The sequence below is a fragment of the Stegastes partitus genome, unplaced genomic scaffold (assembly GCF_000690725.1).
Source record: "Stegastes partitus isolate 25-593 unplaced genomic scaffold, Stegastes_partitus-1.0.2 Scaffold1100, whole genome shotgun sequence".
In the NCBI taxonomy this organism is placed as follows: Eukaryota; Metazoa; Chordata; class Actinopteri; family Pomacentridae; genus Stegastes; species Stegastes partitus.
Genome location: NW_007578831.1, coordinates 166,302 through 182,762, shown reverse-complemented (window position 1 = coordinate 182,762; position 16,461 = coordinate 166,302). Strand labels below are relative to the sequence as shown.

Sequence of the window (16,461 nt, the reverse complement as noted above, 5' to 3'; positions counted from 1 at the left end):
TCTTGAGCCTCATGACACTGACTGCATAAGGAAAACATGTCTCTATTGGGTGTCTGAATAAGCATGTGTCCTACAGCATCATTAAGTTTCATATACAGGAATGCCCAGTCAGAAATTTTAAACACATTTACTCAGGTAACTCAATCCCCACGTGAGCTAATATACAACAAATCAATTCAAAAACATATTGACACAATAATTATGTACATGTTTCAGGTAGCCACAGTTATTCACAAACTATACAAGTTCAGCCCTTTAAGTACGTGCCTTCATTAATTTGGTACAATGAATCTGATTGACATTGTAGCTTTCTTTGTTTTCCTTTGCTAAATTAAATTGTCAAAAACAAAAACAAAGTATACACTTAAAAGATCTATCATACTGCACTCCTCTAAGTGTTTTCATTTCCTTTAACAGTACATGAAATCCAGACGGAAGAACAAAATCTTTTCTTTTTTTTGTTCTAGAAATTTGGGGTGTACAGAACTTGTCTAAAAATATCAAGTGTCACAGCATGTGTACAAACACTTGTGTAATCTATAGTTGTGTTTACCTTTAACTTTTCCATCAAACAAAGCGTGTCAGAAAGTTTCAAAGACCAGCGGGAACTGGACTGTGAAGCCTCAAGTATTTGTCCTTTGTATTTTCATTTTCAGACAAAATTGTACTTTCAGTAAACAGTAAGTGGAACAACCTGTGCAGACACTCATTCACTCTGTTGAGGTACTCAAAATCCCCTCGCTGAGTCACTTGTAGGTACGGACATCTCTGTCATTGGCAACATAGTAGACGAATGCAAGTAGTATTTCATTGTGGACAAACAGTGTGCTGCTGACAACTTCAGAACTAGATGCAAATATTCAGTAAAACTGAAAAATATTTCTAAAAACATACATATCGTATATCACTCGGCTATTTGAGCCATCTATCAAAACTGAATCCCATCAAAAAGGGGAAAATGCATAACTTTATTCAACTGCACAAGTACAGCTGACAACATTGCAGTTTCATCAGGCAATATATAAACGGTGCCTGCTGAGGACACCTCCATTATTGCCTACGCAAGACACACACACACATTTTCTGAATGTGCAAACGGCTTAGCTGATATTATCTGCCAGGTTTTACAGCAATATTTGAATCAAGTGGGCTCCTTTTCAAAAATGAGACTACACTTCAGAGTCCCCCTCCCTGCTGGCCTCCACAGGAGTTCATTATCATGACAGGTGCACTACAGGTACTGAATGAACTCATACGTCCATGTCGTCGGAGTCAGAGGTGCTGGATGACTGGGACTCCTCCTGGGACTCTCCCCACACAAACCTGTAGTTGTTCTCCAACTCCTGCTGCCTTTTTTGCTCTTTGTAAACTTCTTCGGTGCCTCCAGTCTGCCAGGGATGAAAACCAAACAAAAGGCAAAAAAAAGTTAGTGCCAAATGCCAAAAAAAAAGGTGTATCAATAGTCAACAGAAAGAGAAGTGTATGTGAGCTCACATTTGTATGCAAAGGTGTGGGAAAAGCTTGAAGATTACATACTTGTTTTTTTTTTTTTAAGTTATTTTTTTGGCCTTTGTGCCTTTATTGAATAGTGCAGTGAGAGAGAGACAGGAAAGTGGGGTAGAAGAATGAGGGGAGGACGTGTGGGAAAGGGCCATGAGCGGGATTCGAACTCATGACCTCCACATCAGGACTGTTGCCCTGTACATGGGACGCCAGCTCAACCAGGTGAGCTATAGCTGCGGCCCATACTTTATTTTTTCGACGTGGAAAAAAAAAAATAGACCCCTGCCACCACAAAACATGACAAAATTCTTTCAAATGTTACAGTGCTGTGACACTAACTGTGTCATTGGGGCTTAAATGTTTACATGTAAAGTCTCAGAACTCCATCAACTTATCTGACACATTAGGTATGTGAGACAGATCAAGAACTGTCATTAGGAAGTGTCAACTGATGCCAGTCCCCGAGCTAATAATAAATCAGGTTATAAAACACATCAATGAGTTTCCGGCTTGTAGTTTTCACTGTCTGAAATCACATTTAGATGTGGCAGTTGACAGATGTGGAAAACCGAGAAATTTTTGTGATAAAACTGCAGGTTGGCTGGGCAGAGAGGTAAAGCAGAGCCCTTACAGGACTGCAGGAAGGTATATTTAGCTAGGGAGTGGCAATAGTTTGCTCCACTGTGCAGTTTTGATGTACAAACTGTAAGAAAACTTGCCTGTGACCTCCTAAACAAAGGCAACATCTGGATAAGCCAGAGTCACAACCAGCTCTGTGGGCAGACTCAGTTAAAATTGAGTTCTTGAGCAGAGTTCTATGGCTACAATCACCAAAAAAGAGCAACGTTTGATGAAAAGGACACAGTGCCTACTTTTTGGCACGGGGGTGGAAATATCTACTTTGGGGTAGTGTGGCCGTCAGTGGAGCAATAGAGAAAGCACTGCACAGACAGAGAGCAGAATGGAATCCTCTGAATATTAACACATTCTGGATGTAAATATCAGTCAAGAAACTTAAACTAAAAAGATTTTGGCTTCTATACTCGGATAACGAGATTAACCATGAACTACTTTTAGCAACACAAGGAGCAGCTTTGGGAGTTGCCCTCACAGTCCCTGGGTGTCAACATCATTGAAACTTTGTGGGAAGATCTTAAAGAAGCTGTGTATTCAAGACAACCTAAAAATAACAAAAATTCTTAATCAAGAATAGCGTCTCTTAACTGAATACAAAAAGCGTTTCCAACTGTGACATCTGACAAAGAGAGGTGTTGACTGCTGTCCAAACTTTTGCATGGGCCACAGTTCTATTTATTATCCACTCATTTTTCTTAGAGGTGTCCAACCTTGTGCATACAACTGTACAAGTACTGAAACTATGAGGTGCGGAGATGGGTCAACCCTGACACGCCTGCTCTTGTGATCATATTGGGCAGATGACACCTAAAGCATCACTCTGCAAAAAGGCACTGGAAAGGGTTAGGCTTAGTCCAACAACAAAACACTAAGATAAATCCAATTTGGTTACTTTTTTCTGTTGACTGTAGCTGTAAGCTCGGCTCACACTGAAAGTGTTTTAAAATCCTTAAAGGTTATAAATCGAGACATCACACACATGCAGACAAAATTTATAGATATTCTTGTCTCTAACAGCTGACATGCAAACACCACAAGATCAGAAAATGAAGAATATGATTTAGATAACCAGAGGTTCGAAGGCTGAAAAAAGGAAAAAAGAAAAGAAAAGGTTGGAAATATGCAGTCCATATGAGTCATTTATTCCTTAGTGAGAACTAGAGGTGAGATTTTAATTATTGGTTTTAATATCTGTAGCTAACACTGACCCTCAAGGGGTGTTTAGCGTTGCTTGGCAACGTCATCCACTGCTCCAGGTGGTGAGATAATTGCAGCCATTTCGATTTTAACTCAGAAATATCAAACATGATTGATATTATCAGGGTGGCCTTTGTGAGTCTGCGTCTGGATCTGTAACCTCTTCAAATTACCAGACAAACATCGGTTCAGACCAAGATCCCAGATGAGAATCCTCCTCAGAATGTTAGGAGGGGGAAACAAGGGTAAATTCAAAACTTCTGTAATGAGCCAGTCTCATGTTTAACAGACACCAAAGTCTGCTTTGAGAGTGGCATTGACCCTCTCATCTAACTCTCTGCCAGAAAGTGAGAGTTCAATGTCAGTTTACTTTACAAGTGATCCAGACAATGCAAACATTTCAGTCTTTCCTATTTGGAAAAAAAAAAAAAATGGAAATATTAAGTTTATAAAATTTCTTGATTTGTGCTTACACACAACTTAAGTCAGAATATCCCTTCAATGTTTCATGAATCCATCATATAGTCTAATGATTTTACCATACAACTACTGAAGAGGTATCTTTACCTCACGATTTTCTGTGCAAGTAGAAAAAATATCCAAGAACAACAGTGCTCTGTGTCCAATCTCATACAGAAAGAAAAAAAAATGTACTAAGTAAACTCTTCAGCACACAGCTGCTGTCAAACACAGTGCGTGTGTGAAACTCACGGCAAGAAAAATCTGAACAAACCTAATAAAAAAAGTCATTATGACCACTCAAGTTACCAGGAGATTTATAAGTAGCTCCCTGAAGGACTTTGTATCTTCTTCAGTCAGCCACTGATCACCTGCCTCCTCTGCACTCTTCCGTGTCAAGATCTTCACCTCTATTTTACCTAAAAGACAAAAACAGGGGAAAAGGAGGGCTTGCCAGTTAAACACTTGTACAGCCTAGTAAGTCATGAGTAAGAAAACTGACTTACATGTGAATATTTAGAATGATGAATGGCACAAACACAACAGTGGATGAAAAAGAAAGAACACACATGGTTGACACACCTGGCATTTCCACTTGTCTTGAAGGCAAGCTTCAGCTAATTGCTGTCAAGAGATTTTTTTTCTGTTCTGATGATCTTTTAATTTTGCAGTAATATTAGGTGCCCTTTTAAAGGGTTGAACCTTTTACAAATGATCGGACACGTGTATACTTTTTGATAAGATGAAAAGAGAAATACAGTACTGTATGCTCAAGATAACAGATGGAAGAGAGAAAAGGCCGTGAGTGTTTCGGGCACTCCCCCTTCATACCTTCGGCCTTCAGTCCTGCCTTCTCTAGCTGTTCTTTAACCACGTCCTTTATGTGCTGCCATTGGGGGTCTCCTTCGCCCATCTCCTGAACTTTGACCTCCCCATCAGGGCTGCTGCCCGTCTTATACTTAGTAATTTTGATCTTAACATGGTCGTCAGCCGCTTGGTCTGGGGTGACGAGACAAAAGAGGGACAAACAACACAGTTCACCTCAAAACCCAAGAGCAGGGTCACAGGATGGAGGTGATAAGAGTCAATAATGCGTAATCCAAAACACTGTTTTATAAACATTATACTTGTGCACTGCCATAGGTTTTAATTCATTACTGGTTGATTTCAGTTATTTAAATTCTAATTTTGAAGTCACCCACAGTTACATGAATGCCTGCAGAGCAATCACCACTAACTGACCAAAGAAATTCAATCTGATTACATAAATTCTGAGAGAATTTTGCATCAAACTCCATGTGTGCGTCTCTTCTGAGATGGAAGATGTCACAGCAAACATCTGCTGTACATATGGATGAATTATGAGAATGACTGAGCCAGACACAGAGCGAATGGACATGCATGTGACTGAAGAGAGGCCGGCTGGCTGGTTACCTGGCTGCTTCGGAGCCAGGCTGGGGCTGCCTCTGGTGGGGTCGCTGCCTCTTTGGATTCCTGATGTCTGCTGCTCTGGGTCCTGAACGTCTTTCTCTTCCAGATGATCTAGTAGCTTATCCAGTGTTGTCTCCAGTGTCTGTGTTGCTTGAGTGCGATCAAACTCCCCTTTCAGACCCTCCGTCTCCAGTTCCTGCTGGGCCTTTAACACAGCGAAGCCATACATTATGTTAATTATTTCATTGCGCTGGGTATGAACTCTATATATACACTATGTCTACTCTTAAACCTCATTTATGATGTTGTCAAACTCCTTCTGCATTTCCTCCTTTATCTCTTCAATCTTCTCAGACGGTACAGAGAGGTCGGCCATCTCATCCTCAAACTCCTGTAGCAAGCGTTCATCTTCCTCTTTCTCCTCCTCACTGAGCTTTTCTGTCAGCATGTTGCTTGTTGGTTTCTCTCCTCTACTTTTGGCTTGGTTTTGTGCTTTCTAAAAATAAATAAATAAATAAATAAAAACAATAAGCTGGACTGAAATCCCATTGCAAAGAAAAATTCATTCCAAGGGGTGTAAATAAAAAAATAGCCTCTTGGCAAGTACTGACCTTTCTGTTACTCTCCTTAAGGTGTTGAACGAATTTCATCAGGTCGGCTGGATCAGTGATGATTTTAAAGTTGAATTTTTCTACTAAAAGCAAACAAAATAGCAAAAGAAAAGCTTAACAAATGACCACAAAGGACTCCATCTGGACTAACAGCTGCTGAGTTTGTAGATCAAACAAGCTAACTGCAGAGAAAAATAGACTATAATTCTATTAATCTTCAGTCTAAGCTGCGCTAAATAAGTGGCACTTGTCTTCCTCATGCGTTATACCTTCATCACCGTCATCTATGACTTCATTGTCTGCATGTGAGTTATAGCCACCATCTGCTGCCTGCGAATGACAGAAAATCAGGTTAGAGTTGTGAAATGGAGAGGGAACGTGTCAGCCTACACCCTCTAGTGGTCTAATGGGTTCTGACTAAGAGGAATCTTTATTCAAATCTTCACATCGACCACCTTGAAAAGAAAATACTTAAAGATCGACACTGAATAGACAGCAGTTTAGAGAATACTTTTTTTTTTTTTTTAAACTATGAAAATATTAAGAAACAATCAAACAGCAAAATGATTATCTGAATGCATAAAATTATTTCAAATCCAAAAACTTGTACTCAGTGTTTCTTTACTGTGGATGTTGTCCATGTAATTATCAGTGGATTGTTCTGTAAAGACAGCTCTAAATTTGAAAACTGTGCACTATTTTAAGCTTTTTTTCTGTCACACAGTTCAACTGAGTTCTTAAAGTCAGCCTTTCATTTCCTATCAGTGTACGAACTCCAGTAAGGGATCGTTCATTTCTGTGGGAAAATACACATTTCGAAGATGTATTTCTATACCTGATTCTCTTGTTGAGATGTAGATGTTTTTGAATTCCCTGGTTTTGTGACTCCTTCCCAGAATTCAGAATCTTCTGCCTCTTCTACCTCTACATCCGCGGATACATCAGCAGCAGCTGTTTCAAAACAAAAACAGGCATCCACTGTGAGAAAAGCTTCATGAAATTAATGTACATGCCTATCACGATGTACATAATAACTCATCAGACAGGTTTTATTTGGCAGATGGACAAATTACAAGCATGATTTGAGGGCTCTTTGCTTCACAAGTGTCAAAAATGTACCTTTTTTTTCTGACTGTTCTGGGTCATTGCCTGGTGCAGGTGAAGTCTCCTCTGCCGTTACCTCCACTGCTCCATCTGCCCCTTCATTACCGGCTAACATTTCATCAAGGCTTCTCAGCTCCTCGGAGATCTGTTCTACTTTACGCTTTGTGTCCGCTGGGAAAGACAGAGGAAGATTGGATAAGAGAAGGACAGAAGATCATGTCACACTTTTTTTTTTCCTATTGTAAAATCAAACAATAGAATCCCATCATACCCCTATCACACCTTCGAATACTTCTTTCCGACAGCATGCAACAAGAACTAACGCCAAAGTCAGGAGACAAGATGCTCTCCAAACGCTGCATCACTGTGACCTTCAGTTTATTGCACACTCACAGACTTGGGCCTTGACGTAATCCATGTACTGTTGGGCACTTAGTGCTGGCTGGCACACGATACCCTGTGGCTTAGCAGTGGATGGTGGCCGCAGGAATGGATGCTGGCAGGTTCGACTGGTGTGAATCGTCAGCACATATCGACATGACTGAGGCTCATCTACTCGGGCGATGTAGTCACCTGAGCCTTCTTCACACACAAACTGGAAATATTACAATAAATACGTGTAAGATGCTTACAAAGAAAATCAAAAAATATCACATTTTAACAGTAACACCCTGTTGAGAATCTCTAACATCAGTAGCTTCAATGTTTTTTGTGGAGTTCTTGCTCCCTGAGGGCAGAGCTATAGATATACAAAGTAAGGCAAACATGGTTTCTGGTAAATCTAACAGCCATATTCGCACCAAATGTTCCAAGGCCATTACATCGTCTCCTTTAAAACCCAAGTGTAATTGCCGTGGAGCTTTTAGGTACAACAATACAAACTGGCGCTGACTAAAAACAGTAAAGCACAAAATGTTTTGTGTATGTGGCCTATTTTTTAAAAAATACCCATACAAATGTTAATGTATTTTTACTTTTAATTCCATTCAGTAAAAAAAAAGACAACACAACAGAAATTGGGACTTTTGCAAAAGTTTGAGTTCTTCCAGTAGTAACACCCCTTTTGCAGTTATCACAGCTTAAAAATATTTACTTTCAGATCATTTCAAGTTCTAGGATACCTTTAGACTGACTTGCACACACAGCTCACTTGAATTTAACTGCCAAATAATCAGTGATGTTTAAGTCAGGGGAAAATAAGGGCCACTTGAACACAATGCTGAAGCCAGAGTTGAAGTCAATCTCTTCAGTTTCACTTTCTGAACAGACACCATGAAATTTGCATCCTTAGTCTTCCTTCTTTCCTTGCAATTGTTCCTGTGGCTCTGGCTGCCAGACAACCCCAAACCACAATATTTCCACTCCATGTCACAGCACAGGTTTCCTTCTGACTATTCCATGTAGACCAGGCTTAGCCTGAGCTTAGTTTTGAGACCCTCAGTCAGTTGCTTAAAGAGCGGCTGAGTGTTACCATAAGTTTTGAAGAGTCAGAGAATTTATCTCTGGAATCATCATCAGCTGACAATTCTTGACCTGCGCTACAACTTTTAATGAGTGAATTACATCCTAACAAGATGAAGAAGTTCTGAGACTTTACAAGTAGTAGAATGCCTGAAATATTTTACATGCCACATCAGTCAGGTTTTTAAAAACTTTTTAAGGTCATGGAATATAAAGTAAGACTGTAAGGGCTTGTATTTACAGCTTCAAAAAGAACAACAAAAAAACAACTGGCCCTGGTTCGCTCAAACTCTTGCATATTAATGTACATGTGCTTAAAGCAGCAAAACAGAAATTAAAACTTGAACAAAACAAGACAAACAAACGTAGGCACTCAGGCTGTGTGAGATACAAATGTCTCCTAAATTCAAATGTCTCACCCGAACTTCCGTCTCTCTGGGACTTCCATTCAGGTCACACTTCGAGCCATTTACATAAGTCTGGCTGTGGTATCGCTTCAGCCTGTGCTGCTTGGAGGCCTGGGAGACAAACAAAAAAGATAACGTATTTGGACAAATTTGTAGTATTTTTGGACAATGACACCACATCTTCAGCTGATAACTCACTGAACACCACTTAATATAAAGCAATATTATTCAACATCACCACGAGCTGCAGCACTGTTGTATTAGACTGCACTAGTTTAAGGTAGGTGTATTGAATAATGGCAACTGAGTGTATACATGCGTTTCCTTTACATTTTGTTTTACTGGAATTTTATGGGGTTTGATTTTAAGAGCAAAGGACCAGCAAAACACCATAATACTTACATATGTTTCTTTTTCTGTGGCTTTCAGACAGCTGGTTCTTATTAGCTGTGTTAGCAAGAACAGCTTCATTTTGTTTGACTACACTTGTCTGAGAAGCATTTTGGAAAACCATAAAAAAAATCTTAGTTATCCCTGTTCCATGTGCTAAATGGAGATGGGATTTATTTATCAAATAGTGTGATAAAATTCAAAGTATTCAAATTTTAATTTCCACTGTCACATGCAGCTACAACAATTATATGGCCATACAATAAAACCTTTTGACATTGAAATTTACATGCAGGAAATATAATACAGGTAAAAATTCAACCACAACATGGAGGCAACTTTACCTTTGCTGTTTCATTACTCCAATCAAATTCAGACTCAAAATAACCTAGGAAAAGAATGTCCCCTTTGATTTCTGTGTCTGGGAGAAGAAAAAAAAAACAACTGTCAAAAGCAGTGGTCATGGAAAACATACCGTAGGTTAATTGAAAACATAAATAAACTCTCACCTTCAAGGTGGTACTGTCTGATATGTTGACCATGACAGAACTCATATGTCCACCAGTCCTTTGTCTGCAGGAAACAAAGACAAACAAAACATTACATGTAATAGTAAGTGACTGACTTATTTCCCTTTTCATTTGGGCTAGTTGTTTAAATATAATCAACAATGCAATGAATCATCCTGTACAATTTTGTATACAAGAGGAAGTCAGTTGTACACTTAAATCATGCCAGCAACTCCTACTTTTACCACATGTGCTACAGAATAGGAGAAGACACAAACAGACACAAAAGTCACAAGGGGAAAAGGAGAAGGTGGTTCATGAGCAGAGAACAGAGAACCAGACAGCAATAAAGTACTAATGAGGAAAGAAATAAGATTACTCTTGCAGGAACTCAACTCTAAGCTGAACCAGTGAAACCACAGGAGCAATGTCAGATGTGTCTCTTCCATATGCTGCTTTTGTTCTGAATCTGTATGCAGTTAGGGAAGGTTTTGCACTTGTTCCAGCTTCTTAACACAACACACTGAGTCTTAGGTGACAACACCCTTCCAGCGCTTTTCTGTCATGCTTTTCAAGAAATCACACATTTATACTGAACAAAAATATAAGCATGTAATATTTGATTCAATTCTATCTATTCTTTGTAGCATAGGGGTCATAGGTATTTCCTGTTCCAACATATAACATCTCTACCACAGAACGAGTGTCATGAAACAACTAGGTACACACTACGTTAAAAATAATAATGGGCAGATCGAAAGTAGGGTGACCAGAAATGACAAATCAGTAACGAGTCACACATCTGCAATGCACAGAGTTAATGAGGTTGTCAGTGCTGCTTGTGAAATGTTGTCTCATTCTTCATGGACAGCTTGGTGAAGATGGCAGACATTTTTGGGGACAGGATCACATTGTCAGACATGTTCATCCAGAGTATCATGTAGCAGATTGTCTGTTTTATCATGCTGTCTGAAACTATTTCTTAGACAACAGACGGTGGAGTTGCGAACATTCAAGAGCCTGGCTGCCGAACTGCAGTGCCCGCATCAAGCATGCCAACAGCCTATTCTTGTCTTTTTATCTTATCATCTGTGACATCATGTCATTTGAATAAAGCTGCATTTCAAGGTGGCCTTTCATAGTCATGCTATCTGATTACAGTCCTGTAAAGCAACACCTGACTGAGGTGTAGATTAACTCAATAGTTGAGAGTTTTTCACCAGCTGTTTTGTGTACAGTTGGCTAAACTTACTTCTTTTCCTAGCCACATTCGAAATTAGATTCTTAACTTCTTCCTTAAGTCAGAAAAGAGGATCATTTGCATGCTGCGTCTATCTACACTATAGCTCGGTATTTTTAGAGCCATTTGCAAAATATATTTTAAGAAACAGCTGTTGTTTGAGTGATGTATTATGTATTAAAAACAAGAGTCTTAATCACCTGATTTGACTAGTGGATTACATAGATAAGCAGTTGAGGACCAACCTTCAGGAGACATGGGGCACTGTGCATCGGCCTGAGCAGGTCTGGGATTTCTGGTCCGGTGTAGCCCTGTGAGTCAGGCTCAGAAGCCGGATCCTGGTGAAAGCGGACAGCCTGGGCTGGAAGTCGACACTCATAGAGCTGTTTGTACTTACTGGACACCATCATCACCTCTTCTGTCTTGGTCTGAGAGAAGAAAACTGGCATGAAAACTGCAGCATCTTGTTTTATGTCATATTTAAACAGTGCAGCAGTTGTGTGTGGATAGTTAATTACATGGTTTGCTGCTAAACCTACAGTCAGTTGTGTACAATCTAAATTAAGTCAAATGCAGGTGAAAATGAGGAAGATGAGGTTATGTCCTGACAGCTGTTACAACATGCTGCGTATGTAACTTGACAACAACTCCAGCATTAACAAGTCTCCATATAACTTCATCATACACTCTTTTTAAAACTCCCTAACAAAGAGGCCACTCTTTCTTTGAGTCAGTTAGCAGCATTAAAGGAAGACATTTAACGCTAACAAACGGTAGCCTACATCCTAGCTAACGAGCTATCCGTTAGCTAGCACCTTCACCCACCTGCCCCAGGATGACGGGGTCCGGAAGGATCTGAATCCCATACTTCATCTCGTTAAGCTCCTCCAAATTCAAGAAGGCCGGGACACAGAGGGGGCATATCAACAGGAAAACATACAACCTCTTCAGCCATCGCACAGTGGAAGCAGCCATCGTTGACTCTCTCCTCATCGCCCATTTGTCTGACAGCAACAAAACACAGTACTCCTGACATGGTGGCAGCTGATTGGTCGAAGTGAGAAGCGCCGCTCTGTCATTGGCCGATTCTGTTGTCCGTCAACGATTCGGTATTTTGTTTGTTTACCTCACCGGCGCAGAGTGGACGGGCGGTGTCATCGTGATACTGAACAGCGCACATGTCATCTGTCAGTGTTGTTCTCGCCGTGAAATAAACTCACGCCGGGAAGCGTTGTCCCTGTTGGACGAGGCGTGTCGCCATCCAATTTGGCCAAATTACAGTCATGCGGTTTATTTTCTTCCTTGGAGTTAACAGAAAACTGTGCACAGAAATATCTGGTTCACATATTAAACTTTATTTAGTAGGTGTCAAGTAGCACACGTATTAAACTGAATAACAGCAAAATTAGCCAGTGTGAGGCTCCCTTTTAAGTCTCACATTCCCACACATGATACCAGACACAAATATATGTGCACACACACACATTTACGCACACGCCATTGATGCCTTTAAGCGGGGTTTAGTTGTTAGGGTCTGTGTGGAAAATAAAATCATGAATCGTGTGATCATAGCATGTCTCCGCGGTGCTGCTGCTGCTGACTGACTGACCGCTGCGCTGAGGTGCGGTGCGTCTCTTCGCTGTTGCTGCAGGGGGAGCATCCGTCCACAGCCCGCAGTGCTGTGATGTGCGGCCGCCTCATTCGTCTCCAATCCGGTCATTTCTTTTTCTCTTTCCATTAAATCCCATTTGCAAGACAGCTGAGGAACAAATTCATTAAGAGCTCCATGAAGGAGGGAGGTGAAGCAGCTTAACGCAGCGCGTCTCGTCTGAGGTGAGCTGATTTTCTGTGGCACTAATAAAAGGCCCATTTCTGTGTCTTCAGCACGGCTTTTTTTTTTTTTTTTTTTGTCGGCATTATTTTCAGTTCTCTGGGTGAAGATTTGACAGTTTATTTGCTGGACAAAACGTGGGAAGGAAGGCGTGGGGGATCTTTTGGAGCCATCGATAAAAATGCCTAAATGCAATAGATGATTGTGATGGAGGAGACGTGTTCGAGCGTATAAGGCAGACAATCAAGCTTTTGCATGCATGCTTTTTTTTTTTTTTTCTTGTTTTTTCTGCAGTGTTATTCACGATAAGGTAGGACTAACAGGCCTTTCTGCAGCCGGGCATTTCTGTTGCCTCCTCCGGATTTGTTGGACTGCAGGATCGCAATGATTGTGTTCACATTTTTCTTCTGTTTGGAGATGTGGTGGTGTAAATGTAGGCTAATAAGACGCCCAAGTGAGGGAACAATTCTGTCACGCGTACTTTGGGAGGGACCAGTGGAGCATAATAGCATGTCCACAGCCTTTCTCACCATAGGCTCGTTTATAGGTTAATTAAAGCAGCAGCACCACTGACAGCACCCAGTTTTATTCTCGTTGAACCACCCCGGTTGCATATTTCTAATCATTGCTGCACCATCGCTGCTAATTATGCATTTAAAATGAAAAATGTTGATCCACCTGCACATTGAAGACTGGGTGCAGCCAATGTAAGCCATAGGGGGGCACAGATCACACCATTTTTCCACAGTTATTTGAATTATAGCTTTACTTATTACAGCATTCCTTCCCTCATTTTTTTTATCCTGTTTTTCATGTTCAGCAGCGTTGGTTTGTGTTTTAGCTCATTCTTGTATTGGCTGGGTTGAGCAAAAACACAGCACTGTGATTTATGGTCTTATCTGGGAGAAATCCTGTCTTTAAATAAAGTTATCTTCCAGTCTCCAGTCCTCCGCTTTTCAGCACACATTTCAGCAGCTCTCTGATACATAACAGGTTTTTACTTTATTATGCCTTTTGATCCATTTCATATTGTGTCTGTGTTAAATGCTGCCTTTGTTTGTCACAGATGAATTAGTAGTCTCAGTTTGTCTAGAGGAAGGCTGTTGAGCTGAGTAAAGGCCTGATTCTTATTCTGTTACTGGATTAACTGTAAACGCTCCCTTTTCCTCAAGTGAGATAAATTAATTGGAGAATTTAAGATTCAATCTGTGAGTGAAATCTTATCTGATACATTAGAGAGCAGCTGCCTAAAAGATCAGATGTCCTCTCTTTCAAACTTGTGAAAGAAGTAACAGCATTGTTTCTGTAAATACACGGATGTGTTTGGTTAAGATAAGAATGTATAATGTATCAGTTCTGTGCTCCCGGTGTATTGTACATGTGTAATATAAGAGGAAGTGTTTTTAAAAGGAGCAGTCAGACCAGTCGCTTCCTTTAAGAGATGTGTAAGTGCACAGGCCTGAAATATCCCAACTGGTTGGCTGCCCAGTGCTGATCCATGCTTTCTCTTGTATTGATTTTTTTCCCCATCTTGCCACTATAAAGCTAAACCGGTCATCCCCAAATCTGTCAGGAATTCCCTGGATAGCTGAAAGACCATGCAAGCAGCTCATGAAGCGCCATATGGACACTCAACTGCATCTTTGTGTGATGATGCAATGGTTCTGATTCCTTTTCGAAGGAATGTGCTCTTCTTTGGATTCTAAAACTGCTCAGTAAATGCACAATCAGTTTGTTCATGCTGGTTCAGAGGAGGATTTCAGGGATTCGTCTACAACTCTGCAGATGGTTCCTTTACTCATTTTCCCACCCGTCCATTGTCAGACCTTCCAGATCCTTCTCTTGCAGTCAGAGGTTCAAACAACATTTTCAAACACATTCAGACATTTTTTCTAGTACAACAATTTCCCTAAGGTTTGCACCAAAGGGAGCAATAAAGTTCTATTCTATTCTATTCTATTCTATTCTATTCTATTCTATTCTATTCTATTCAACATAGGGTAGGTAGGATTTTATGGTGGGTTAATACGGATGCTTTACCTGTATCTTTAGTAGGTTTTAGTAATAGTTTAGTCTAAATGTTATATCACTAAAATTTCAGGAGGGATCATGTTGGTATATAAGTAAGAGTTTTTTTTTATTACAGGAGACAATAACTCATTATCTTTTAATTTCCGTATGAGTGTGATAAGTGAGATAAAATAATGACCTTGTGTATAGATAGCTTACTATTGCGTTTTCTAAAGTTATTTTTACATTCCTTTTTACTGACTTATCTCACCATCACGTGGTTCAATTGATTCCAAATTACACTTTTTATTTCAGGTAAAGTCAAGTCAGTTAAAGTCAGTTTTATCGAGAAATACTTGAAATACATGATTTTAAATTGACTTTAGGTGTGACTGTTATTGTACATGGTTGTCTGTCTCTCTGTGTTCGCCTTGCGATCGACCGAGCCACAGGATAAAGCAGAAATGAAAAATTAATGGATTGATAGCATTATTATTAATAGCAGTAGTTATATATAAAGAGTTCATTTGCAAAAACAGATAAGTCCATCTTCACAAACCTTCAGAAAACCCACTTTTCCATCATCTACCTGAGACAATATCAATCAAATTGAAGTTATCTCTATTTTTGTCGTGTCATTTCTACTGAGTCAAATCCACTCAACTTCAGTTTGATTGATATTATCTCAAGCAAACAATAAAAAAATACGTTTTCTGAAAATCTACAAAAAAGGAGTTGCCTGTTTTTGCAAATGAACTCTTCATATATGAAAGTAGGAAGGTAATTAGACAGGACATAGCCCTGGAAATGGGTAATAACTGACACGACAAGATAGTTAATTTCACCCATTAGTTTGGATCACGGAGGGGCTCAGTTTTGCAAGTTCAATGGTAAAAAAAAAAAAACAGCCCTTGGGTCAAACCAACTCAGCACATGTTCTGTTCCATATTAGTTAAGATTAGGTTATTTTTTAATGTAGCAAGTATATTATATTGAGTATATTACAATGTGTTTTTACCTTTGTATTATATTACGATCCCTTATTTTTGTCTTTTTTCATTTCCAGATGGGGAAGGCGCTCACTCGTTTCTGTGACTGTCTACATGGTTTCTGGAGATGCAGGTGCCTACAGAGGTCGTCCTTTCAATGACTGGATAGAGGCAGTGAGGTATGTTTTCCAATAAATACTTCTTAAACCTGCAGAGAGGAAGTTCATTTTGCTAAATGGTTAAGGATGGTTCATTCCATGCTGTATCAATGGTGCCTGGTGAGATTAGACCACTGCTGTAGATTCAGCGAGACAAGCAGCTCCTCAAAGCCTGCACACACACAAACAGAGTCATGTTTCCATCACTTCAGAGGACATTACATTAACATTCAAATACAACTTTCCTCATCCGAACCATGCACCAAGTCACCAACCTGAAATTTAAATATTTATCTTTGGAGATTTACTTTTAAACAGGAGTCGAGTCCCCACAACAACGGGAATTCAAGTGCGCGCACGTACACACACACACACACGCACACACACTCACACACACACACACTCACACAAACAGTAAAAAAATGAAGTTTTTGTTCGTCTCAGCTAAAAGAGAAAGAGGTCATTGTGTGGTGGCAAACTTCTGAAAAATCAAGCATCTGTTCTTAGTAGTGATGACGAAAGAAT

General features: G+C 39.9%; 2 protein-coding genes across 4 annotated transcripts in view; one reads left to right on the top strand and one right to left on the bottom strand.

Annotated features, from left to right (window-relative positions):
* Positions 1-111: 111 nt before the first annotated feature.
* Positions 112-16,461, bottom strand: part of os9 (OS9 endoplasmic reticulum lectin) — a 24,820-nt gene continuing 8,470 nt past the window's right edge. Inside the window, exons 2-16 of one of the 3 annotated variants that reach the window (XM_008296102.1) lie at positions 11,774-11,936; positions 11,194-11,376; positions 9,709-9,772; positions 9,544-9,620; positions 8,822-8,920; positions 7,335-7,536; positions 6,957-7,112; positions 6,673-6,788; positions 6,107-6,167; positions 5,838-5,920; positions 5,519-5,722; positions 5,230-5,431; positions 4,627-4,794; positions 4,105-4,214; positions 112-1,388 (exon numbers count right to left, since the gene is read on the bottom strand). In XM_008296102.1, coding sequence (XP_008294324.1) covers positions 1,251-1,388; positions 4,105-4,214; positions 4,627-4,794; positions 5,230-5,431; positions 5,519-5,722; positions 5,838-5,920; positions 6,107-6,167; positions 6,673-6,788; positions 6,957-7,112; positions 7,335-7,536; positions 8,822-8,920; positions 9,544-9,620; positions 9,709-9,772; positions 11,194-11,376; positions 11,774-11,923 — 2,013 coding nt within the window. In that variant the 5' untranslated portion in view covers positions 11,924-11,936 and the 3' untranslated portion in view covers positions 112-1,250. Of the gene's footprint in view, positions 1,389-4,104; positions 4,215-4,626; positions 4,795-5,229; positions 5,432-5,518; positions 5,723-5,837; positions 5,921-6,106; positions 6,168-6,672; positions 6,789-6,956; positions 7,113-7,334; positions 7,537-8,821; positions 8,921-9,543; positions 9,621-9,708; positions 9,773-11,193; positions 11,377-11,773; positions 11,963-16,461 lie in introns of those variants that run through there. The other 2 variants (XM_008296101.1, XM_008296103.1) reach the window with 2 other exon arrangements.
* The window catches only part of b4galnt1b (beta-1,4-N-acetyl-galactosaminyl transferase 1b), a 15,020-nt gene continuing 14,425 nt past the window's right edge, over positions 15,867-16,461 (top strand). The window contains exon 1 of the mRNA XM_008296105.1: positions 15,867-15,957. The gene's annotated coding sequence lies outside the window, so the exon portion shown is untranslated. The remainder of the gene's footprint in view (positions 15,958-16,461) is intronic.